The sequence below is a fragment of the Somniosus microcephalus genome, chromosome 11 (genome assembly GCF_052327205.1).
Source record: "Somniosus microcephalus isolate GS21.2 chromosome 11, FLI_Smic_1.0, whole genome shotgun sequence".
In the NCBI taxonomy this organism is placed as follows: domain Eukaryota; kingdom Metazoa; phylum Chordata; class Chondrichthyes; order Squaliformes; family Somniosidae; genus Somniosus; species Somniosus microcephalus.
In genome coordinates this window covers 148,375,857-148,403,081 of record NC_140997.1, presented here as the reverse complement: position 1 = coordinate 148,403,081, position 27,225 = coordinate 148,375,857, and the positions used below count along the sequence as shown (strand labels likewise).

Here is a 27,225-nt window from a genome sequence, read left to right as displayed (position 1 = left end):
ATCATTCTTTTCAGTTAAAAAGTGTAGAGTCCAAGATAATGAAACCACAGCAACCCATAGTATATTCCTTTAACTTCCTGCTTACTTGAAGGGATGGTGGGAGAAGACTAGATTGCGACTCCTCACCATAAAACCCTTTACCCTTCGAGTGCTCCTCTGCAAAACAACATACTGTGTACAGAGCTGCAGAAGCAAAAGGCGAACAGAATTTACATAGGACTTTTCCAAGACGATATTTGTATTTAATTTGCATAGAAGTGGGTTCGGCTGCACATATTAACCGAGCAGCATAATAGTAATGTTAGAGACTGAAGCATAACTGAAAACGGTGCTTTGACAATAATGTATGCGTAGGTTAGGAAGCACAACTTTCAATCAATTTGGCTAGTTTTCTTTATAGTTAGAAAACAGATAAACCTCATGACAGATTATAATTCGGCTACTCCACAATTTGCAACCGCATGCATATCATGGGTTGTGCATAATGCTTTACATTCATTAAGCACTGGTTCTCAGCACAATCAACACAATTTTTTTATATAACATCCACAATTCATTTAAGCAATATATTTTTCTTTACAAGGCAAGTTCAGCAGGTCAAGAACATGCAACAAATTCAGGTGCTATTTTGGTTATTTGAGATCCTAGGACTTTTTGCATGATTTACTATTCACTGAAAGATTATCAGCATCACCCTACTTTGGGGGTCATCTGGTTATGCATAGCCTAAAAAGGATTTTATTTTGTTTAAAAAAAAAATTAAACTGTACTGGAAAACTACCAGACTACATACTAAAATAAATCCTACATAGAACCTACAGCACAGAAACTGGCCATTCGGCCCAAATGGTCTATGTCTGTGTTTATATTCTACACGAGCCTCCTCCCACTCTCATTACTTCTTCCCTCCCTGCCCCCGTATCCCTCTAATCTCTTCTCCCTCACGTATGCATTAAGCCTCCCCTTAAATGCATCAATGCTCTCATGCTTCAGCCACTCCGTGGCAGCGAGTTCCACATTCTCAACACTGTGGTAAAGAAATTCCTCCTAAATTCTTTAATTGATCATTTAATGGCTATCTTATATTTATGCCCCTTTGATCTGGACTCACCTACAAGTGGAAATATTTTGTCCCTATCTACTCTATCGAACCCCTTCATAATTTAAAAGAACTCTATTAAGTTTCCTCTTAGTCGTCACCTTTCCAAAGAAGAGAGCCCAGCCTGCTCAATCTTTCCCCAACAGTTGTATCCTCTCAATTCAAGTAACATCCTTGTAAATTGTTTCTGTATTTTTTCCCCAGTGCTTCAATATCCTGTTTATAGTATTAGATATTAAAAGTCTTAAATTGTTTCAATTTGTTGTTGCCACAGAGTCAGGACTATCGTGTCAGCATCATGCACCAGAGACCTGAGGCACACGCAGTGAGCTATCAATAACTATTTTCTATAGTGCGTTAAGACCTTTGCTCCTGAATTACACATCTTGCATATTTACCAGGTCTTTGTGAGCGCTGGTTTTAGAAATTCCTGGCAAGTTTACTAATTTGGTTCTCGTCAGCTGCTCAAGACTTGCGCATCAGGAGCCGGCAGCACTACCACATGTCTTGCTCAGTATCAGAGCAGCTAATTATGAAACTAACTTGTATCATGATTTTGTTACCTCTAGACTTGACTATTCCAACACACTCCTGGCTGGCCTCCCACTTTCTACCCTCCGTAAACTTGAAGTCATCCAAAACTCGGCTGCCCATGTCCTAACTCGCACCAAGTCCCGTTCACCCATCACCCCTCCACTCGCTGACCTACACTGGCTCCCGGTTAAGCAACGTCTCGATTTTAAAATTCTCATCCTTGTTTTCAAATCCCTCCATGGCCTCGCCCCTTCCTATCTCTGTAATCTCCTTCAGCCCCACAACACCACACCACACCCCCCCGAAAAATCTGCGCTCCGCTAATTCTGGCCTCTTGAGCATCTCTGACTTTAATCGCTCAACTACTGGTGGCCGTGCCTTCTGTTGCCTAGGCCCTAAGCTCTGGAATTTCCTGCCTAAATCTCTCCGCCTCTCTTTCCTCCTTCAAGACGCTCCTTAAAACCTACCTCTCTGACCAAGCTTTTGGTCATCTGCCCCAATATCCCCTTATGTGGCTCGGTGTCAAATTTTGTTTGATAACACTCTTGTGAAACACCTTGTGACATTTTACTATGTTAAAGGTGCTATATAAATACAAGTCATTGTTGTTGTTGTTGATTTGCACTGAGACCAGGTGCTGTAAAGCCAGGCACAGCATTGAATCTCACTGCTACTGGTATCTTTCAGTGGTACGGAGGGAGAAGGAAAGGGGATGGGGTTGAATTTTGATGCATACTTTCACCCTTTTGTTCAGTTCGCCCCTTGTTCCACTGTCACCATTAAGGAAACTGTGCAGACATATTGATGATATACATGCGCAGGTTCTAAGACTTCAGCAGTCAACTGGCACACAGAAGAGAAGGCCAGGAGAAGCACTGAATGGGAGAGATGAGGAAAATGCCAGTATGAATTTGATGGGGTGTTGGTGGAGTGCCGCTATGAATTGGAAGGAAGGGAAGAATGAGTCTGTGAACTAGGGACTGGATAGGGACAATACCTCTGTGAAGGGAGACTGACTTGAGGTCATTTTGGGGGAAATGATCGTCTGATTAGTCTGTTGAAAACCCAATCACCACTCATTTTTCTTCAATTGTGAAGTAAAGAAAAAAAATTACCGACCAGAATACCCCATTTTCGACCTAGCATGTCCCCAGAATATATGCACCGTCAGCTGGTGTGGGACAACATACAGAAGGAGTGAGTACAATTCAATGTTATTGGCTGAAACCCTCACTAGAATGATCCTGTGGTTAATAGGACTGGGTTATTAAAACTTTACCCCACCCCAGTAACTGATTATCTGCTACTACTGAGAAAAATACATTTTAAACTATATTAAAAAATGAACTTCCAAATGGCAGAGAATTAAAAAAAATTAACTGATTTACATGCAAAAAAAAAATCAAAGCCCTAAATGTTGGAAAATGCACAAAATAAAATGGCAAAAATTAGCATGTTCAGGGAGGGACATGCCCTCTGAACCGCTGGAAAAAGAAATCTTAAGCAATCAACACTTGTATCACCCTTCAAGGCTTCATGTAGTTATGGCTTCTTTTCTCCAATATGAGTGAAGGACTGTTGGGTGTAGCTGCAGCGTAAGTGACTCGCTCGTGTCTCGCTGCGCTCGCAGCACAATTACTTCATTTCCCATGTCATGGGCTTACATTCAGGCCCCTTTGTGAGTGTTCAGCTTTTTGGGGGACTGTGTCAGCTGTATGAAGTTGCTGGTTCACTGTTACTACTATGGCTCTGTCAGTTAGTTAATTTACTCAAATAACAACTAATAAGGCTGGAAACACTCAGCAGCTTGAGAGTTGCCAACTGTGGTTGGACGTATTCCAGGAGGTTTCATCGCATGACCTTCTGCCTCTAACTGCCCCCCCCCCCCTCAACATTGGTCAACTGACACAACCATCCTCACGGTGCCACGCCTTGGAAACAAACAGACTCTTCATTACCCGATTGAACGGCTGAAGAATCATCCATACAGCCTTTCCCCATCTCCAATATTTTTACAACTAATAAACAAAAGCGTTCAAAGAAAACAAAAAAATAAAATGTCTCATGATTTTTCTCCGGGGTTGCTCGCAGCGGTGCCTGGGAGACTAGTCTGCAATTCCAGGACAGTCCTGGAGGGTTGGCAATCCCAAGCAGGTCAGGCAGCATTTGTGGAGAGAGAGAAAAAAAGTGTTTAACGTTTGAAAAGCAAAATACTGCGGATCCATGAAATCTGTTCAGCTGTTTCAGCTTGATGACCTTTCAATCAGAACTGGGAGATGTCAGAAATTTACTTGCCAGGGAAAAGGGGGAGTGGGAAGAACAAAGGGGAAAGGGTCTGTGATAGGGTGGTGGGCAGGAGTGACTCATTGACAAAACGATGATGGTACAAGGCAGCGTACAAGGAGGTGATAATAGGGATGAGGAGGAAAAAAAAGATGGGTCCAGAGGAGGTGGAAATGGTTAAAAAGTGTCCAAGAGAAAATGGGATCACTGGTGAAGATCTAAAGTGGTTAAACTCAATGCTGTAAAGTGCCTTCAATTTACTCACCAAGCTATCAGAGTTGGGGAAAGAAGAAAAAGAAACCAGCCTCTCATTTTGTAAAATGTTACTTGGCTACTATACAATTTTGAAAAGGAAGGAAAGGGATCTCTGTTGTGCAACACTGCGGTAACTTATTCATGAGCACATGGAGAATTAGAAAAGCGTCGTGTGACTGAGCCTCTGACCTGAGACGAACTCTTTTTTTTTTAAAAACACACACGTCACCCATGTTTAATCTGGCATTATCTTGTACCCTTACGCTGTGGAAAGCCTTGATGGACTAACGAGGAGCTATTTTATCCGACAGCTCCAGGGAATGCATTCACAAACAATCTGTTCCTAATAAAGTCATTTTTTTCCCCCTCTGGCGCCAAATCCTTTTTTGGCAGCAAGTTTTTGAAACCTTTATGTCGCAGAGTTTTTAAGGGGTTTGGAACCCTGAAGAATGTGCATTGAAGTTAGCACCTTGCAATCATTACTTGCAGAACATACCACAGCTTTTAAATTATTTCATATAATAGCTACTAATAAAGTCCCAATAATGCAGAACACAAGTGTTCAGGAGAAGCCTTGCAACCTCTGCCAGGTGCAAGCGTGTTGGGGCTGAATGGTTTCCTTCTGTACTGCAACTTCTACGATTCCACGTCACATTTAGTTCATGAAGTGAAAATGCCTTTAAAATCTGGGGTGGGGTAAAGGAAGTCATTTAAAGATTTGAAACTGCTGTTTTTTTAATTCTTTCCTTTCCCTCCACCCCCAACCAAAAAAAAATTGGCACTGCTTTGCTGTAATAGATGGAGCAAGGTCAGAACTGCCTGTTCTGGGCAACACTGCCTCCATCTAAAAAGTCTTAAGTCAGTCCATGAACTCATCAGGGAAAGACGGGTGTCTGCTGTCTGCGTTGGAGCGGGAGGGAAACCCCACCACCCAAAGGGACCCGGAGTGCCATTAAAATTACAGAGGCCTGGAAATTGCTTGCTGCCCGCCTACGCCTCCGAACCGCGAGAAAACTACGTACTTACCTGCTGCCTCCGGAGCTGTGGACTCGTGCGGTCCTGGGCCTGCAGGCGTACGTCTGCGTAAAGGCCAAAAACATCCCTGGGGTGCAGGCGGTTCGCAAGCGTCCCTGGGATCACGTGGGCCGGCCCAACCAGTGACAAAGGGGGATTCCTATTATGCTTATGGGGATGCCATTTATGTACGGAATCCTCATAAGCATAACAGAAATCACCTAATAAATAAAATTTCACAACACTGGAATAAAAATAATCAATCACAGGTTCAAAATTAATTAAAATACCCTTTAAACATTTAAAATAAAAATTAAATTTTTCGAAAAATAAATTTAAACGAGACAAAAATAACCTAAACTAATTTTAAATGTAAGTGAATGTTTAAATCATTTAAAAACATTTATTTTAACATTTATTTTAACTCTTATGCTGGTAAAAGGCCTTATGTCTGCTTTTACAAGGCAGAAGGGTTTGGTGGGTATTTGCTGGGTAGTAGTTGGGCAAATAGCCCAACTCTGTGCCAGCGAAAGTCAATTTACAGCGGATGTGCACGATCTGTCATGGCGAACCTTGCATTACAATATGCTACTTAGGTTTATCAAATTTGTTTGAGAGTAAAAGTAACATTTTGCTCATGACATTGTGATGAATCCTGCTTTAATATGGGATATCACAAGCAGCTGCACTTAGGAAATTATCATTCAGAACTGAAGCAACATTAGATTGTGAATTCTTCCAACAGTTCACCAGCACAGTGGTAGGACACAGGTTTACAGCCACAATTACTGTTCTGCAAGTCAGCTATAACATCCAGAGGTCACACCAACCTCGTTCAACAGCAGCTAGAGTGGCATAAGCAGAGGCCTGGGTGCAAGCCACTTCCCTGCTCAGAGAATGGTGCTTGGCACAAGGGTAGTTTTAGATTTTTGATTTACATACTAGGTTCAGTCAGTTTAACAGTGTGTTCAGTGTGTGCGCGCGTTCACCTGGCGAGTGTGTGCGCGCATGCGTGATGCTTAATGAGTTGTAAGTGTGAGGAATGCAGGTGAGCATCCCAGATTGGGTCATTCCCTGCACAGAATACTGCTCTTTTCTGTTGTGTTGGCTGTACTCTTTATGGAGAGGGGGCATTACTGGAGGTGATTGCATTGAGTAAGCTCCTGGCATTTGCAGGGGGAGGGTGGGGGGGCGGTGTGGTGGTGGGAAGAGGCTGGAATGCCTGGAATTTCCCAAGCTCCATGCAGAGGCCCGGTATCCTTCATTCACAATAGTCTATCTCCAACCAGGGCTTTATTCATACAATTGCTACGGGAGTGGATATGTTTCACTTTGGCATGGAGATGAATGTTTTTGCTTCTAACATAAGATTCGCTAATCTGTGCACTTCAGTGGTGGTGGGGGTTCTGGCTCTGGTAAGTAGGCCAAGTGTCAGTCCAGATCAGGGGGATGATGGGGCATAATCAAAACAGATACAAAAGTGTGTGCTTTTCCAGTGCTTTGCTACCTTAAAGAGCTGGAGCTGATGGAGTCTGTGGGGTGCGCTGTGTTCACCAGATGATTTTGGGTTGTTCTTCCACTTTATGTGAAGGTTGTGAATGTTTGCCTCTGTACATCTCCCCATTCCTTGCGTTACCTGACATCCTTAGTTAGCAGCCACTTCAGAGTTTCTGTGTCAACTGGCTTCATGTAGTGTCCGTGTGTTGATAGAGACACTGAAGACAGGAGTTGGTTCATAGGTGTTCACTAAGCAAAGTCTGGGGGGGGGTTCTAACGGATATACACAATATACAGGCTTATATAGCCCGAGTGGTCATTACCGGCATTACAGCACACCTGGGGCTCTTAAAGGCACATACACTACAGTGGGAAGCATAGAGAACAGAGACTGCAGGAGTTTCCTAGCTTGTGGAGGCTGGACTTCATGCAACATTTCCATGTCATGGTGGTAGTTGCCTGATTTGGAGGCAGGAGAACAATCTGGATTGTGTAAATTGGAATAAATCAGGGAGTTGTTGCAAGATGATTAAATGGTTCCAGTAGGACGATGGGTCTATACTGCTTCTCATGCTGGTCCTGGCAGCTCACCGTGTGGGAGGTTTTTGTTTCCATATGTAACAACCAGCTGCATGTATGGGATTTTGATACTTTTGGCTGAATGCATCACTAAAGGCCTTTCTCGTGGCAACCATGAGTTAGAAGCCACATTCTGCCCAGAAATATGCCCTTTCCCAGTTTGCATAGATCTCCTGCATAGAGCATCGAGATGCCAAGTATGGTGGCGCTTACTTCCCTCCTTCTCCCTCCCCTCCCACCGAGTCCAAGCTCAAAATGAAGCCTATATTGTCTGGGTGCCCAGCCTGGCAAAATTCTTTGTCCAGCCTGGAAGCCAGGATTTTGGCTGGTGTTTTGTCATGACTATTGAGAAGGACATCGGCCTGAAGGAAGCACAGAAGTGGTCTCTTTTACCTTCTGGTGTATTAGTGCAATGGCATTAACTTTAAAGATGTATGGGGTGCTACTGTCTCAAGTACATAGAATGATACAGCACAGGAGGCCATTCGGCCCATCATGTCTGTGCTGGCTCTTTGGGAATCCCACTTCCCTGCTTTTTCCCCATAGCCCCGTAATTTTTTTCCCTTCAAGTATTTATCCAATTCTATTTTGAAAGTTACTACTCAATCTGCTTCCACCACCCTTGAGGCATTGCATTCCAGATCACAACAACTTGCTGTGTAAAAAAATATTTCCTCATGTTGCCTCTGGTTCTTTAGCCAATCACCTTAAACCTGGTGCAGAAGCTTCAACAAAAGGGCATCAGTTCACGGAAAGGAAGCTTCATAAAATTCTGCAAAGAATCTGTGCGATCTTGGGGCTTAACTGGACGGCAGGATTTTACCTGTCTTTCAGGTCGCTTCACCGCCTGGCCAGGATTGGAGAATCTATTAGCTGAGAGCCAAGAGTCTGCTAGGTATTTTTAAATCTCCAATAGAATGCCTTGCAATTCAGAAGTGTAAAGTGAGGTGTAGAAATCAGATTTGCTGATTGATCTGGGAGGGGTTCAGAGATAAGTTTTCTGTTTGCTTGCTTGATTAATGTGCTGGTTCTGCTTTGTACTTGTTGCCCCAGACCTCCAATATACATTTATATTGGCCCGGATTTTGCTTGAATAACGGCAAGGCTATCAGTGTCGCTGTTATTACAAGGTAAATCTGACAGCAACTTTTGGCATTCGCACATGCGCAAAAATGCAGAAATCCAGAAGTTGCCATCAGAGATAACCAGTTTCTTCACAGGGTGCGCTGTTACAGTCCTCGCCAATAGACTCGGCACTGAAAACACTGCAATGGCATGAACTTGAGGTACTTACCCACTAGTTCCGCACTAAAGACAGCTGAAAAAGTTAGGGCAGGTGCTTTTAGGATTAAGTGAGTTTTTAACGGTGCAGTAAGTGATAATTCCTGCTGAACAATGTCTCTGGCCCTGAAAAATTAATTTTACTAGTGTGGACTCTCATTCCCTCAGAATAAAATTAATGTTGCAGATTTAAAAAATTTTAAAAATAATTTTTTACTTTTTCTGTTTGTCTCTTATCTCTCTCCCTTAATTCCATCTGTATTTCCCAATCTTTATTTGCTTTCTCTACATCATTGAAATCTATTTTGTATTTCCAACTTTATACTTCCTGGTTTTTTCTCTGCATGTCAGTGAGGATACTTCTGTCTGATTAGTTGAAGAGCCTTGCTGTTGTTTTCCCTGTTCACAGACGCCACAGATTCCCTGTGGAGGGCGCCGCGCTGGAAAGATGCTAAAATTAGTGGAAATCTCCACGGACAAGCCTGCAAAAAGTCTGTGGGCAACTGTCAGAGCTAGGTGAGCGGCGAACACTGTTCCTTCGCCGCAGAAAGCAAAAACGCAGGCCAATAATCTTTTAGTCCATTAAGTGATTTCCACCCACTCCTTTAGAACCCCTTCTCCACGCCTCACATCATTCTTTGGTGTAGCGAATGGACCAGTAACTGAGCCCTAGCCTCATGTAATGTTTGTTTATAACCATCTACTGTACTAGGAAATGTGTGAAAGTAGTGAATACTCTCCCCAGCTCTCTTCCCACCCTCCCCTGCCCCAAATCAGACATGCTTCATCCATCCTCAGTATCTCCTGTTTGTCTTACCTATCGCATCCCAGTAGTCCAGCTACACACACCACATGAAAGATACTCTCCTACTTCACCACACAGCATATTTGGACACCAAATACTTATTTTTCAAAATGTAAAAGCGATAACAGCTAAATATTTAAAAGAATTATAGTATCTCAATTTTTAAACAATATTCTATTTGAAACACAGGATTGAAGCAACTTTTTTTTGTCTTCCCCTCTCCTCCACGAAAGGGGCTGACTGTTGCCGGGACATGGTTTCATGGGCACTGGGAGCCCTCCTCCCCAGGGCTGTGCCCAATCTTCTTGGGTAAGTGTAGACAGGGAGTATTGGGCAAGGTATTGGACCAGTAAAGTCATCAGATGCAAGTCTGATCCTGTCTTCACCCAATACCTACATGCCCACATTCTCACTAGGGAAGTCACTAAATAGAGATTACGAGCAGGGACCCGGGCTGATTTTTCCCACCTCCCTAGCCCAGGGACCTTCTGGGTTATCACACCAACAACTTACATTTATATACAAAAGCAAAATATTGCAGATGTTGGAAATCTGAAATAAAAACAGAAAATGCTGGAAATACTCAGCAGGTCAGGCAGCATCTGTGGAGAGAGAAACAGAGTTAACGTTTCAGGTCGACGACCCTTCGTCAGAACTGGAAAAAGCTGGAGATGGAACAGGTTTTTAAGCAAGTGCAGGGGCAGGGAAAGGGGGAGGGGAGGAAAGAACAAAAGGGAAGGTCTGTGATAGGGTGGAAGGCAGGAGAAATTAGGAGACATTAAGAGATGGTGCAAGGCAAAAGGAGATGGTAATGGGACAAGTTAAGAAACAAAAGATGGCTCTAGATGGAAGGCAGGAGAGATTAAGAGAAATTAAGATCAAACACGAGAAGGGAGACAGAAAGCAATGAAGATGAAAAACCTGTTCGATCTCCAGCTTTTTCCAGTTCTGGCGAAGGGTCGTCGACCTGAAACGTTAACTCTGTTTCTCTCTCCACAGATGCTGCCTGACCTGCTGAGTATTTCCAGCATTTTCTGTTTTTACTTACATTTATATAGCGCCTTTAACATAGTAAAACGTCCCAAGTCGCTTCACAGGAGTGTTATCAAACAAAATTTGGCACTGAGCCACATAATTAGGACAGGTGACCAAAAGCTTGGTCAAAGAGGTAGGTCTTCAGGAGCACCATAAAGGAGGCGAGGGGGGCTGGCAGTGCATTCACCCATAAATCCATTGGGGACCTACCTTCAACTGGTTTCATTGCATTTTGCTGTTAAAACATTTACTGACCAAAAACTAGTCTGATTAGCACTGGATTGTACTTGCATGGTAGTTTTACAAAATACTCACATTAAATGCTCCCAACAAATATAGGGTTGGCTCTAAACCAACTGAGAATATAAGCCGCAAAATCGTGGAGGCTATCAAGGCTCTAATACCATGAGGTTTAGGGAGGGCGATCACGATGGCCAGAGATATACAGACTGCTGTCCACAGAAGGCCCGACAAATGCGTTTCCAAAGTACCTACACACAAAAGAAAGAGTCAGTCAGTACAATATACAAACTAGCCACCTGCGCACGTCACGCAAGAGGTTAATTGCAAATCACCAAATACAGGCTGTGTAACTGTGGCCAGGAATTTCCTATTACACATGGTATTTCTGCGGAGAACAGTCAACGTCAAGTGCTCACAATAGGAAATTCCCATCAAAATTTGGACGTCCCTTCCCCTCCAGCCTCAACATAACTTATCACTCGCAATGTAGACCCAACTACAACATTTCAACATGTTTACAAGACTCTGCATATTAGAGCTTTGACTGCCAAAGAAAGGACAGTTAAAGACTTGCGTCCATTCAGACTTAACATTAATCCTTACCATAGAAAAAGTAGGCCATTCAGCCCTTCGAGCCTGCTCTGCCATTCAATATGATCATGACTGATCCTCTATCTCAATACCATATTCCCGCTCTCTCCCCATACCCCTTGATGCCTTTCCTGTACCAGCAATAAAAAATGAGCCATAGCAAAAGTCTCCGCTTTCATTGATCAGTTCAGAGGGTGAGGGTCTAGCCAGTGGACTTCTCCACCATCAAGGTTGTTCACTAATGCAGAAGAAACTTGGGGGGGGGGGGGGCGGGGGGGATTGTAAAATGAAGCCCCTCCTCTCCAATTTTCCCTCCCTCTACAACACAGAACAGGAAAATAAACACATTTATTGGGCACAGCAGTGTTAAACATCAATCAAGGCTGGGATTGGTAAATGGGGCTCAGCAAGTAATGCCAGCGTTTAACTACTAAACAGCAGGATAAAAGGTGTATTGGTATCTCCCGCCATATTGCTCTTGGCGAGTCAGATAATACTTCTTTTGCAAGCATGGGAGTTGTACACCCTGTAATGCACAATGCATTATTCTGCTGCATGTCTTTAACGCCACAACATCTAACTGCTATTAAGTAAACACTGGGTGCGCTTAACTGCTATTCAGGCTATGGGTGAACGATAAAATTGATTAAGAGGCTGCAGACATTCGGGCCTAGATTTTCCTCTGTGGCATGAGGGTCAGTGGCAGTGTAGTAGGGTAGGATTTCCACCAGCTCGATGGACTCAACCATGACCGTGGGAAAATTTTCGGGTGTTAGCTTAACTTCACAATTTTTGACAGGATCCTGACATCATTCCCATCCACTCTTAGGAGCTCATTACTGGATGGGCAGGTTGGACGACTGCAGCAGCTGATGGAGCATTAATGTCTACTGGTTCTGTCAACTAAAAGGATATGCAGATCACTCATTCCTCTCTCCATTGAAGTGCCTGCTATGGTTATTTAAAATGTGTTCCCCAATTGCCATCACCTAGCAATGGCAGACACCGTCTCCGCTCCGTCTCTGCTGTATCTGCTCCGACGATGCCACCTTCCACACCAGTGCTTCCGACATGTCGTCCTTTTTCCTCAACCGAGGATTCCCCTCTACCGTGGTTGACACGGCCCTCGACCGTGTCCGTTCTATCTCCCACACTTCTGCCCTCACCCCTGCCTCTCCCTCCCGGAACCACAATAGAGTTCCCCTTGTCCTCACCTTTCAACCCACCAGCCTCCACATTCAACGGATCATCCTCCGCCATTTCCGCTACCTCCCCTTTCAGCATTATTTGTAGGAAAATGGTGTTAGGGAAATTGACGGGATTGAAGGCCGATAAATCCCCAGGGCCTGATAATCTACATCCTAGGGTACTCAAGGAAGTGGCCCTAGAAATAGTAGATGCATTGCTGGTCATCTTCCAAAATTCTGTAGACTCTGGAACAGTTCCCATGGATTGGAGGGTAGCTAATGTTACCCCACTATTCAAAAAGGTGGGAGAGAGAAAACGGGGAATTATAGACCGGTAAGCCTGACATCGGTAGTGGGGAAAATGCTAGAGTCCATTATAAAAGATGTAATAGCAGAGCACTTGGAAAACAGTGACAGGGTCGGACAAAGTCAACATGGATTTACAAAAGGTAAATCGTGCTCGACTAACCTACTGGAATTTTTTGAGGATGTAACTAGTAAAATAGATAAGGGAGAACCAGTGGATGTGGTGTATTTGGACTTTCAGAAGGCTTTCGATAAGGGCCCGCATAAGAGATTAGCGTGTAAAGTTAAAGGATTGGGGGCAAGGTACTGACTTGGATAGAGAACTGGTTGGCAGACAGGAAGCAAAGAGTTGGAATAAATGGGTCTTTTTCCGAGTGGCAGGCAGTGACTAGTGTGGTACCGCAGGGATCGGTCCTAGGACCCCAGCTATTCACAATATATATTAATGATCTAGACGAGGGAACTAGATTTAATATCTCCAAGTTTGCAGACGACACAAAGCTGGGTGGGCGTATGTGCTGTGAGGAGGATGCCGAGAAACTCCAGTATGATTTGAACAGGTTGCGTGATTGGGCAGATGCAGTATAATGTGGATAAATGCGAGGTTACCCACTTTGGTGGCAAAAACAGGAAGGCAGATTATTATCTGAACGGCAATAGATTGGGAGAAGGGGAAGTGCAATGAGACCTGGGTGTCCTTGTGCACCAGTCGCTGAAGGTAAGCATGCAGGTGCAGCAGGCGGTTAAGGCGGCAAATGGTATGTTGGCCTTCGTAGCGAGAGGGTTCGAGTACAGGAACAAGGATGTCTTGCTGCAGTTGTACAGGGCCTTGGTGAGACCACACCTTGAGTATTGTGTGCAGTTTTGGTCACCTTATCTGAGGAAGGATGTTCTTGCCATGGAGGGAGTGCAGCGAAGATTCACCAGACTGATACCTGGGATAGCAGGAATGACATATGAGGAGAGATTGGGTCGATTGGGCTTATACTCGCTGGAGTTTAGAAGAATGAGAGGGGATCTCATTGAAACTTATAAAATTCTAACAGGACTAGACAGACTAGATGCAGGAAGGATGTTCCCGATGGCCGGGGAGTCCAGAACCAGGGGTCACAGTCTAAGGATAAGGGGTAAGCCGTTTAGGACAGAGATGAGGAGGAATTTCTTCACCTAAAGAGTGGTGAACCTGTGGAATGCTCTACCACAGAAGGCAGTTGAGGCCAATTCATTAAATATATTCAAGAAGGAGTTAGCTATATTTCTTAAGGCTGAAGGGATCAAGGGATATGGGGAGAAGGCAGGGACAGGGTACTGAATTTGGATGATCAGCCATGATCTCATTGAATGGCGGAGCAGCTTCGAGGGGCCGAATGGCCTACTCCTGCTCCTATCTTCTATTCCGTAGGGACCACTCCCTCTGAGACACCCTAGTCCACTCCTCTATCACCCCCAGCACCCCTTCCCCTTCGCCCGGCACCTTCCCGTGCAAGCGCAGGAGATGCAACACCTGCCCGTATACCTCCCCCCTTCCCACTGTCCAGGGCCCCAAACACCCCTTCCAGGTGAAACAGTGATTTACTTGTACTTCTTGCAATCTAGTATACTGTATTCGCTGCTCATGATGTGTCTCCTCTACATTGGGGAGATCAAACGCAGATTGGGTGACCGCTTTGGGGAACACCTCCGTTCAGTCCGTAAGGATGACCCCGAGCTTCCGGTCGCCTGTCATTTTACTTCACCGCCCCATTCCCACTCAGACCTCACCATACTCGGGGTCTTGCACTGTTCCACGGAAGCTCAGCGTAAGCTCGAGGAACAGCACCTCATCTTCCGATTAGGCACTTTACAGCCTTCTGGACTCAATATCGAGTTCAACAATTTCAGATCATAACCTCGGCCCCCAATACATTTTTACTTATATTTTTTATCCACACCTTTGTTTTGGCCCTCCCCCCTTTTTTTCTCTCCCACATGGCAGCTATCCCTCATTCTGCCAGCGCATTTCACACCTAATCTAGAGCCGTCTTTTGTCTCCACTAGTCCTATCACCATCCCGTCTTGTTTTGAATACCTCTTAATGTCTCTTCACTTCTCTTTTGTTCTCTCCCAGCCGCCAAACTGGCCTTTTAATCAGTTTCATTTCCTGAGCTTTTTCAGTCTTAACAAAGGGTTTCGACCTGAAACGTTGACTCTATTTCTCTCTCCACGGATGTTGCCTGGCCTGCTGAGTTTTTCCAGCATTTTCTGTTGTTATTTCGGATTTCCAGCATCTGCAGTATTTTGCTATCGTACAATGGCAGACACCTGTTGTGTGAAGGTGTAGTTTACATCCAACATTACTGAGGTAATAATAACAGTATATTGCATGACAACACACCGTCATTACCACCTCATTTAATGCGCCCACCTATATTGGGGTAGGAGCTTCTGGCAAAAGTAACCACCTGTAAAAATGGGTGCAACAGGTTTCTATCCTATTTTCCACCTCTATCCAGAGACCACTCCAGACACTTGAGCACGAAAATCTAGGCCGACACTCCCGTGCAGGAGTGCTGCACTGTCGGAGGTGCTGCCTTTCGGATGAGATGTTAAACCGAGGCCCCATCTGCCCTTTCAAGTGGATGTAAAAGATCCCACGGCACTTTTTTGTAGAAGAGCAGGGAGTCCTGGTCAATATTAATTCCTCAACCAACATCACCAAAACAGATTATCTGTCGTTATCACATTGCTCATTGAGGAACCTTGCTGTGCTTCCTGCATTACAACAGTGACTACACTTCAAAAGTACTTCATTGGCTGTAAAGTGATTTGGGACATCCGGCAGTCATGAAGGACGCTATATGAATGCAAGCCTTTCTTTCTTTCTCCTACATCACCACCTCTCGCAACCCCTCCACTGCCTCTGATTTATCACGCTACTCGTCTGGCATCCAATATTGGTTGAGCAGAAATTTTCTCCAATTAAATATTGGGAAGACCAAAGCCATGGTTTTCGATCTCCGCCACAATCACTGGTTCCTAGCCACTGATTCCATCCCCCTCCCCAGCCACTGTCTGCAACCTTGGCATCCTATTTAACGCTGAACTGAGTTTCCGACCCCTTTTTTCCACCTCCGTCACATCGTCCGTCTCGGCCCCTGCCTCAGCCCTCCGGCTGCCGAAACCCTCTTCCATGCTTTTGTTACCTCCAGACCTAACTATTCCAATGCTCCCCTGGCTGGCCTCACATACTCCACCCTCCGTAAACTTCAGCTCATCCAAAGCGCTGCTGCCCATATCCTGACTCACACCGTTCACCCATCACCCCTGTGCTCGGTGACCTACACTGGCTCCTGGTTTAGCAACGCCCCATATTTAAAATTCTCAGCCTTGTGTTCATATCCCGTATTGGTCTCATTCCTCTCCATCTCTGTAACCTCCTCAAGCCCCACAACCCTCCGGAAACTCTGCATTCCTCCAATTTTGGCCTCTTGCACATCCCCAATTTCCTTTCCTCCACCATTGGTGGCAGTGCCTTCTACGCCTAGGCCCCAAGCTCTGGAATTCCCTCCGTAAACCTCTCCCTGCTCCTTTAATATGCTCCTTAAAACCTACCTCCCTGTCCTAATATCCCTCTGTGGCTTGGTGACAAATGTTATTTGATAAAACACCTTGGGACATTTTACAATGTTAAGGCTGCTATATAAATGCAAGTTGTTGTTGCTGTTCTTGAGCATTAAAATAACACACGGAAATCAGGCAGTATTCAGAATAAAGTCCTTCCTTCTCACTCCGGTATTTTCTGCTCCTGAAAGTATCTACATTCCCAATGGTCACCATTGTTTCTTAATACTTTCTTTAATATAAAGTGCGGCACAAAAAAATTGAATGTGGCACTTGAAGTGAGAGAGATAGGAAATGCACACTAGACAAGACGTATCTCAAAATATAACAACCCTGTGTGAACCTGTCTGAAACCTCAACGACAAAGTTAATATCAGAACAAAAATGTTCTTTGAAACTCTTGAAATGAATACTGAATGCTACACGGATTGCTTTTTTAAGGGCAGATTATCTGCCGTGCATATGGTCTGTGGCTATGTCAGAGAAGTAGAATGTACAGTTCATGATGTGGAAACCACTGGAGTGCTGGGAGCAGAGAGAAGGAGCAGTGTTGCAATGTGCTATTCTTTCTCTCCTAAAGCGATGACAGATTTAAGACAGCACTCTGCAAACAGAGCCGAAACAGTGAGGTGGATGTGCTCTGAACTTCTTAGAAAAGGATTAAAGTGCCTCCACGTAAATTCTTCTGCACAGTACGGAAGCAGGCCAAGAGAGAACTCTGTTGTGAAATGCAGAGGGTTTTGTATAAGCACGCAAGTGCTGTGATGCTCGAATGCATTACTCTGAGCCAGTTTGGAGGTCCGTTCATTGTGTTGTCTATTTTTCACTGAGCCACAGCACCTTTGTGCTCTGCTCCTTTAACTTCTTGAAAGGCGACTGATAGTTCACAAGAAATTAATTTGATGACCTGATTAACAATTAACCTGGGCAGGGTGTTTAATGTTTATTTGGCTTTTGAGCGTTATGTTAACGCGAAAGTCCATTTTTTGGAGGGGGAGGGGCAGATAGACACAAGAGAGAGAATTCCCCAAGTATGAAGACAGCAGTCAACAAGAGAAACATATTCATGAAAACCCAATAGGTTTCGGTTCCTCTCTACCATATAAAAACCTGCCACAAACATTTAAATAAAACCATTCATATCTGTAAAAGACCAGTCAAGCAGTGTTCTGTGAATAAAATATTCCATTGATCAAAACACACTCTTAGTCCAAAATTCTAACATTTAAAATGACAACTACTTTACAACAGTGACTACATGTCAAAAAGTACTTCATTGGCTGTAAAATGCTTTGGGATGTCCAGAGATCGTGAAAGGCGCAATATAAATGCAAGGTTTCTTTTAAATATCAAAAACGAAATGCTCCAACTACTCCTTTGAAATTTTTCTGTGACTGGCACATTTGGGATTAGATAAAACTATTTTAAAATTATTGCAAGAGAGCTAGTTTGACTGCTGTGACGTTTAATGTGACCATTTTTCTTATCCTGTGGTTAACCTGCATCCATTCTACTTTATTAGTTGGACTTTTATCTGCCTTGATTAAAGCGTCACTGTAGTAAGGGCTCATACAGTGCATAAAATAGACTGGACTGAAGAGCGCACTGGGTATGTCAGAAGCGATGAGCTTCCCCAATGGCGCTGCCTGGTGTGCCACAGAGCCACTCATGCCAGGAAGATCTCAGGATGAAAGGTTGGCCTGTGTCGAGTGAGCTGAATTCAGCCTGAAATGTAATGGGGAGCAGCAAAACTGGCCACTGCATTCTTGAGCTTGGGGCTGAATCAGGGCTATGTGTCTGAATACAGCTGAAAACGGTGTATAGATTTCAGGCAGGCTTGACTGTGTTACCTCTCATGGCCAAACAGCCTGCCAATACTCGCTGGGTTCACGTTTACATTGGTCACATGGTTGAGACACCAGGGGCTTCCCTGTACCCTGGAAACCCAGTATATGTCACGAGATCCAAGATACGAGGGAAGATTCTGAAAAAAAAAATATTCAACGCTGTGCTTACCAACAGGTTGGCAGCATTCAATAGAACCACAAAAACAGGAAGAGGTCATTTAGTCCCTCGAGCCTGTTCCCCCATTCAATCAGATCATGGCTGATCTGTACCTCAACCCCATTTACCTGCCTTTGATCCATATCCTTGATACCCTTTACCCAACAAAAATTTATTGATTTCAGTTTTGAAAATTTGAATTGACCCAGCATCCAGAGCTTTCTGGGGGAGCAATTTCCAGATTTCTACTACACTGTGTGGAGAAAATAAAGTGCTTCCTCATGAATGGCCTAGCTCTAATTTTAAGATGCTGCCCTCTTGTTCTGGATTCCCCCAGCAGAGAAAATAGCTTCTCTGTATCTACCCTATTGAATCCCTTAATCATTTGAGCATCCCCGATTTTAATTGCTCCCCCATTGGTGTTTGTGCCTTCAGCTGCCAAGGTCCGAATCTCTGGAATTTCCTCCCTCGCTACCTCTCTTTCCTCCTTTAAGATGCTCCTTAAAACCTACCTCTTTGGCCAGTCATCTGCCATAATATCTCCATATGTGGCTTGGTGTCAAATTTTGTTTTATAACGCTCCTGTGAAGCACCTTGGGACGTTTTACTACGTTAAAGGCGCAATAAAAATATAAGTTGTTGTTGTTGTAGTAGTAAATACCTCGTTTTGATCACCCCAAACCTTCTAAACTCCAGGGAATACAAGTCCCGTTTATGTAACTTGTCTTCATAATTTAACCGTTTAAGCCCTAAAGGTACAGAATAGATACTGTTTGTAATGACCTTGTTATTTGCCCCAATTTCACTCTTGGAGAGTGAGCCAACAAATTGAAGAGAGCAAGGTACGAGAACATTCGGACTCTCATTGAACACACCATTTGTATTACCTTGGAGCAAAGCCACAAGCATAATACCCAAGGGACTGTGTTTTGCGTGAAGAGACTGGCTGAGGCTGTGAAAAGAACCTCTTTGCCCTGTGCTTAGAGAACCAGAGCAACTCTGCAATCAGACATGGTCGGGATTGCAAAATTCAGATTACCCATGATGGTTCAACTGCAAAATGCTTGGCACCACAACAAATGAAACCAGAGCGATTGGTTGCTTTCTGTCTTTCGTGACAGCGTCGACTGCAGTGGGATTTTAGAAAATGCAGGAGAAACAACAAGCCTTGTGAAAGGAGAGAAGGCAAATTAAGATTTATCAGCTGGAGACCCTTTGTTGCAACTCAGTTACAAAGGGTCCACATCTGGATGGTTAGCCTACCCTTCCTCTTTCCACATGCAGATGGTCAGACCTGCTGTGCATTTACAGAACTTTGTTTTTATTTCAGATTTCCAGCATTGTTTTCCTCCTTTATATCTGGAGTGGGATTTCAATTGTCTGCTCCACAACACACAGGCTATTGTGCACCTGGTGTTCTCGCCTCACACAGCAAATTTTTAGCAGCGCAGATATAGATTTCTAAAATTCATTTTTGCAGGCTCATTTGGATCCTTGGAAAGAGGATGTCCAGTGTAACAAGAAATTGAATAGAAATTGCATTTCTATAGTGTCTTTTATGACCTCACAACATTCCAAAGCGCTTTACAGCCAATGAAGTATTTTTGAAGTGCAGTCACTGTTGTAATGCAGGGAAATGCGTTGACCAATTTGCGCACAGCAAGTTCCCACAAACAGTAATGGGATAATGACCAGCTAATCTCTTTTTTACTGATGTTGGCTGAGGGATATATATTGGCCAGGACACCAGGGAGCCCTCCTCTGCACTTCTTCGAAATAGTGACATGGGATCTTATACCTCCACCCGAGAGGGCAGACAAGGCCTCGGTTTAATGTCTCAGCTGAAAGACAGCACCTCCCTCAGTACTCAACTGGAATGTCAACCTGCATGTTGTGCTCAAGTCTCTGGAGTGGGACTTTAACTGACAACCTTCTGACTCAGAGGCAGTAGTACTACCCACTAAGCCATGGTTGACACCATATCAGAACTGATTCAACATTGGTAATCTGACGTAACTTTATATTTTAAAAAAATCTAGTGGGAATTGTGAAAGTAGTTTTATTATTTTGGATTATTAAGCGGCCTTACTGAATACAGAACTGTAGCTCAAGCCCAACTGATAATACTTAACATTGAGATAACAAGCCTGTCCACATGATTTAGTTATAGAAATTTACAACCTCGAACCACTATCTCCATGTCAGTTGGTTTAAATTCTTTCCAAACCATTCTGAAAGAACGTAACTTTCCCCAATTGTGGGATTCTTAAAAATTCAAGCTCTTCAGTACTGCCAGATTGTCTATAATTGGCAATCTTAGGCTATTTAAGTAATGGCTATGCAGTGTTTATTTTTTTACAATAGTTCAATTCTATAGATCTGTAATATATGCAAATGAAAGTCAAGTATTTCAGTGTTCGATATAGGAATGAAGTTTAAGCAGAAAAGCTAGGGAGTGAGTGAAATCGCCCAAGGCTTTCAGTTAAACTACATTCAATCCACATCCCTGTCAGTGAAATATATTGGCACAATCCACAACCTTAATTCAGTTGGGAGAAGGAGGTCTAAAATGGACGTAAACAAGTTCAAAGGCTTGATTTAAAGCAGCCGCACAAATTATTGAGCTAAATGAGAAGCAAACTGCAGTCAGATTCACTTGCGCACGCGTGAAGGCGACATTACCTCCTCGGACACCTTCAAAGGGGTAGAATAACGCAACCAGTAGGTTCATGAGGACGGCCAGATTGAAGGAGATGCTGCTCCAAAAGGTCATGTTACGTGAGCACCAGTACAAAACCGGCTGTCCTGTTAAAACAAAAACAGAGAGCTGAAAGTAAATGGCTTTAACGTGGGTAGTTAGTCAAGGCTGGAATTAACTTCATAAATTAATCCAATTGTAGACTGTTCGAAATACATCAGATAAAATGAGTGTGAATACTTGAGAGTAGATATGGGGCCAGATAAGAAGGGGTTTGGAATTAGAACAGCGTTACAAAGTAGTGACATGATGCTTTATGGAGATAGCTTGGTTGAGGTGGAACCCAGTTTGGACACAAGTGACATCCCATATAGGAACAAGAGTGGGCCATTCAGCCCCTCGAGCCTGTCCCACCATTCAATTAGATCATGGCTGATCTGTACCTCAAATCCATTTACCCGCTAATAAAAATCTACTGAAAGCTCCAATTGACCGAGCATGCAGAGCCTTTTGGGGGAGGGAAGTTCCACATTTCCACTGCACTTTGGGAGAAAAAGTTCTTCCTGTTTCACGCCTCAATGATCTAGCTCTAATTTTCAGATTGTGCCCCCTTGTCCTGGATTCCCTAACTAGAGGAAATTGCTTCTCTGCATCTACCTTATCAAATCCTTTTACCATTTTAAACACCTCGATTAGATCAGCCCTCAACTTTCTCAGGAAATACAAGGCAAATGTATGCAAGGTGCATCCATAAATTTAACCCTTTAAGTCCTGGTAACATTCTGCTGAATCTGCGCCAGACCCCATCTAAAGCCAATAATGTCCTTCCTGAGGTGCGGGCCCAAAACTAAACGCAGTATTCCAGATGGGGTCTGATCAAGGCTCTGCCTACAACAGCGTTGGTAGCAGTGACCACTGCACTGTCCTTGTGGAGACGAAGTCTGTCTACATACTGAGGACACTCTCCATCATGTTTTGTGGCACTATCACTGCTAAAAGAGCTAGATTTAGAACAGATCTACCAGCTCAAAACTAGGCATCCATGAGGCGCTGAGGGCCATCAGCAGCAGCAGAATTGTATTCCACCACAATCTGTCACCTCATGATCCGGCATATCCCTCACTCTACCATAACCATCAAGCCAGGGGACCAACCCTGGTTCAATGAGGAGTGCAGAAGAGCATGCCAGGAGCAGCACCAGGTGTACCCAAAAATGAGGTGCCAACCTGGGGAAGCTGCAACACAGGGCTACATGCATGCTAAACAGTGGAAGCAGCATGCTATAGACAGAGCAAAACGATCCCACAATCAACGAATCAGGTCAAAGCTCTGCAGTCCTGCCACATCCAGTCATGAATGGTGGTGGACAATTAAACAACTAAAGAGAAGAGAAGGTTCCATGAATATCCCCATCCTCAATGATGGTGGAGCCCAGCACACGAGTGCAAAAGACAAGGCTAAAGCGTTTGCAACCATCTTCAGCCAGACGTGCCAAGTGGATGATCCATATTGGCCTCCTCCTGAGGTCCCTACCATCACAGAAGCCAGTCATCAGCCAATTCACTAGACGCGATATCAAGAAACACTGAGCACACTGGATACAACATCCCAGCTGTCGTGCTGAAGACTTGTGCTTCAGAACTAGTCGCGCCTCTAGTCAAGCTGTTCCAGTACAACTACAACACTGGCATTTACCCGACAATATGGAAAACTGCCCAGGTATGTCCGGACAACAAAAAGCAGGACAAATCCAATCCAGCCAATTTCTGCCCCATCAGTCGACACTCAATCAGCAGCAAAGTGATGGAAGGTGTCGCCAACAGTGCTATCAAGCGGCACTTACTCACCAATAACCTGCTCATCGATGCTCAGTTTGGGTTCCGCCAGTTCCATTTGCAACTCCTTAGATAATGAAGCAGTCTGTGCTGCATGCAACAAGAACTGGATGACATTCAGACTTGGGCTGATAAGTGACAAGTAACATTCGCGCCACACAAGTGCCAGGTAGTGACTATCTCCAACAAGCGAGAGTCTAACCACCGCCCCATGACATTCAACGGCATTACCATCGCCGAATCCCCCACCATCAACATCCTGGGGGCCACCATTGACCAGAAACTTAACTGGACCAGCCACATAAATACTGTGGCTACAAGAACAGGTCAGAGGCTGGGTATTCTGCGGCGAGTGTCTCACCTCCTGACTCCCCAAAATCTTTCCACCATCTACAAGGCACAAATCAGGAGCGTGATGGCATACTCTCCACTTGCCTGGATGAGTGCAGCTCCAACAACACTCAAGCAGCTCAACACTATCCAGGAGAAAGCAGCCCGCTTGATTGCCACCTCATCCATCACCTTAAACATTTACTCCCTCCACCACAGGTATACCGTGGCTGCAGTGTGTACCATCTACAAGATGCACTGCAGCAACTCGACAAGGCTTCTTCGGCAGCACCTCCTAAACCCACGACCTCTACCACCTAGAAGGACAAGGGCAGCAGGCACATGGGAACAACATCACCTGCAAGTTCCCCTCCAAGTTACACACCATCCTGACTTAGAAGTATATTGCTGATCCTTCATCGTTGCTGGGTCAAATTCCTGGAACTCCCTCCCTAACAGCACTGTGGGAGTACCTTCACCACACGGACTGCAGTGGTTCAAGAAGGCGGTTCACCACCACCTTCTCAAGGTCAATTAGGGATGGGCAATAAATGCTGGCCTTGCCAGCGACGCCCACATCCCAGGAATGAATTTTAAAAATGCAAAAGCTCTTTTAAGCATATATATATTTTTTTTAAAAGTTCCATAAATTACTCTAATGGGGAGTGGAATGAACCATTCACAATGTTTCATTAAAAGCGCTGAAATGTACGACTGATAATAGGCACCAGGAAGGCCCAGGCTCAATCTCCAGTCTGTGCTAAATACAGCTCAGTCCAGTAGGTGTGCTACAATTAGTCACAGCACCTCTGGGCTAGAGGAAGAAGCATGGTAGATCTTCCAGCTTTCCTGCTCCTGACCACTATCCAGTGCCCTGTTCCATCTGTGTGTGGGGATCGTAGGTGAGAACGGAAGTATTGGTCTATGATGGCCTCCAGGATGGAATAGCCTCCAGACATTCATGTTATCAAAGCTCATGCATTAAGAATGGCCATTTGAGTGAGGTACTGGAACTATGAGCCAGATCCAAGGAAGAAGTCAACTGCCTCAGGAGAGAAGCTTTCTTACTTTTTTTTTTTTTTTAAAACACAGGTTTCATCCATATTTGCTATAAGCTCCATTACTGTGGTTTGCCGTGATGGAATGTATGGGAAAATTAAATTGACAGTAATAATTGATTTTCTTACTCCCGAGTATACTACGTCTACATTTTGTGGTGCCATCTTTGATGGCTTTACCCACAGAAAGATATGATGAGCGTTCTGCAAGATACTTTACACAATAAAATGAAAAGCAGCACTGGGCTAAAGTTTTCTTCAATGCACTAGGACTTGGAGTTCAGTGCTACGAACTGGAGATCCCACCCACAATGTTACAGAGGCTGAAGGGAGCGGAATGATAAAAGATCTTGGTGTGCCATGAAAAAATGTTTCACATACACCCGTGTCGTCTAACTTTAAAATTGCTGCAGTTAATTAACAATGACCTGCAGAAAAGACCCTGCTGAATACAGCGATGAACTGGTCAAACTCTCTTGGTAATTGGCAGAGAAGGTTTCATAGGATGTTCAGGTTACATGGACACCTCATGTGATCTACTCCTTAGGCCCCAATCATACGCTGGTTTCCAAAGTCCTATTGAAACAGTGGAGAATGCCCATTTTCACCTCCCCCCACCCCCAAACAGAAAAACATAAATTTGAAGTGTACAAATTTGTCAAGAATGCCAATGGCACTTCTGGGTAAATCAAAAAGAAAATAGGCAATGTCCCATTTTTCACCTGGAGAGGGAATTTCACTTTCAAATGTCTTATCAGGAGTCAACCAAGTAAACCCTACTAGACATTCAACCCATCAAACTGAAATGAATCTAATCTGTATGGCTTCCCAAATGGGACCAATTGGGATCTTTTCCACTTGGTCTTGCACTTCGAGAGGGAAGACAAGCGAAGCCACGCGGAGCTGCAAAGTCATTCTTCAGGGCTGCTCCAGACAGGAATGACGTTCGACGGAGTGCGCTAACACCCGTCTGTTCTCCCACAAAGGTTTGATCTCCAAACCCCCCCGTGCACTGCTCACATTTCTGTGACCTGTCTTACGCCAGCAACCCAACCGGAGAGCCGCCAAGACCCGTCACAAGTCTGGCTGGCCATTTCATGCCTTCACGTGTAAGTCCTGGGACATCAAGCCATTGATCAGTGCTCCAAAATAAGCATCTTAACGGCTAAGCTACAGAATCGCTCACTGTACAATGTTAATTCACTGTAGACATCTAAAAATAAAGTGCAGCTCAAAGCAGCTCCTTAATATTTATTCAACTTTCAGCATTTCTTAAAGGCAAATAGAACACCGCTATTTATATCCTTAACTAAAAATATGCACTACGTTCTCTACTTTTAATAACATTAAAATTTCATGAGCGTCTCCTTGTCCGACAACATGTATTTAATCAATAATCATGCTCGTGCGACTGAAGAGTCAGTTGGGCACATTTCAAAACTGACGTATTTTGGTGAAGTTTATTTTTCTTATTTCTCCTGGGAGGAGACAGCACACAGAAATTATTTAGTGTTGAAGACCTTATATTTTAAAATAATACAAAAGCACAAAGGGCACAAACTGAGTACTTTCCTCACAAGTGGAATAAATCATTCGAATCTTACAGCACAGAAATAGGCCAGTCGGCCCATCGTGTCTGTGCCGGTTCTTTGAAAGAGCGATCCAATCAGTCCCACTCACCCCCCACCCCCTGCTCGGCAAATTTTTCCATCTCAAGTATTTATTCAACTATTGAATCTTCTTCCACCACCCTTTCAGACAGTGCATTCCAGGTCGCAACAAAGCGCTGCGTAAAAAAAAAATTCTCCTCATCTCCGTATTCTCATCTCCGTAGTTTTGGTTATAAGTGTTCTCAACAAGCATACATTTAAACAAAATTATTTCAGGCCGCCTCTATATCAAACAAGGAGAGTGCTTTACACATTAGGAGCTCAAATGAGGTGCCTCTCGCCAGGTGTGAGTGAGTATAGGCTTTAAAATTCTCTTTAGCAAGGGTGGAATAAAACAGAACTTACTCAACCAGATTCAGATCTAGGAGACGGCTTTGTCACAGTGATTTGGCCCAATTTAAAAAAAAAATCTAAATATCAGATTGATATTGGAAAGGGAAGGCTAAGTTACCACATCAGTGCCATAAAGCAATCAAGCCAGATTTGGAAAAGTACATCGGTTTTAAGTGAACACCCTACCCTGAGGTAGGCCTGTGGTGCTGAACTTGTGGCAGCAGAGAGTGCCACAGCAGTGATGGAACACAAGTGCGATCCTTCATGCTACTCATTTTACTGTGGGAACACGTCAAACAGATGTCAGGTATCCAAGGAAGAAAAGGGAGAGAAGAGTTATCCCAGGCAGTAGTTGCATACCGCCTTGCAATTGACTCATCGCAACAATGGCGAAGTCTGGGAGCAGGTATCCTGGTCAGGTGGGAACAAAGAGTGAGCTTCATATTCCTTCCACCTTACTCCCCCCACACAAAAACACATGTAGGATCAAATCTATACCAACTTTACCTGTTATAGTAGGATTGCCAACCCGCCAGGATTGCCCTGGAGTCTCAAGGAATTAAAGACTAATCTCCAGGACACTGCTGCAAGCAACCCAGGATAAAAGTCATAGGGGCAATAAAAGAAATGTGTTTCTTAAAAACAAAAATTTTTGAACACTTTGGTTATTAGATAGCATAATATCAGACATGGAGGAAAAAGGCTGTTTTGACTGATAGTCAAAAATCATCCAGTCAGGTAATGAAGAGTCTATTTGCTTTCCGTCCGATTGGCTGTGGGAAGGCGGGGTGCCGTGAGGACGGACACGTTGGGCGACCAATGGTGGGAGTGTGGGGGGCAGGGCAGTTGGAGGCAGAAGGTCATGTGATGACACCTCCAGGAATATGTCCAACCAGAGTTGGCAACCCTATCGTATAGGGAAATGTATCTTGGTTCAGTTCATCGTAACAGAGCCGTGTTTGAAAACCAGACACTAGGTTCCAGTTTG

General features: G+C 44.2%; 1 protein-coding gene across 1 annotated transcript in view; it reads right to left on the bottom strand.

The window, feature by feature from the left end:
* LOC147110942 (inositol 1,4,5-trisphosphate-gated calcium channel ITPR1-like) overlaps window positions 1-27,225 on the bottom strand; it is a 509,662-nt gene that overhangs the window by 101,370 nt on the left and 381,067 nt on the right. The window contains exons 51-52 of the mRNA XM_085999984.1: window positions 20,996-21,118; window positions 10,698-10,873 (exon numbers count right to left, since the gene is read on the bottom strand). Of these exons, the coding sequence (XP_085856110.1) occupies window positions 10,698-10,873; window positions 20,996-21,118 (299 nt within the window). The remainder of the gene's footprint in view (window positions 1-10,697; window positions 10,874-20,995; window positions 21,119-27,225) is intronic.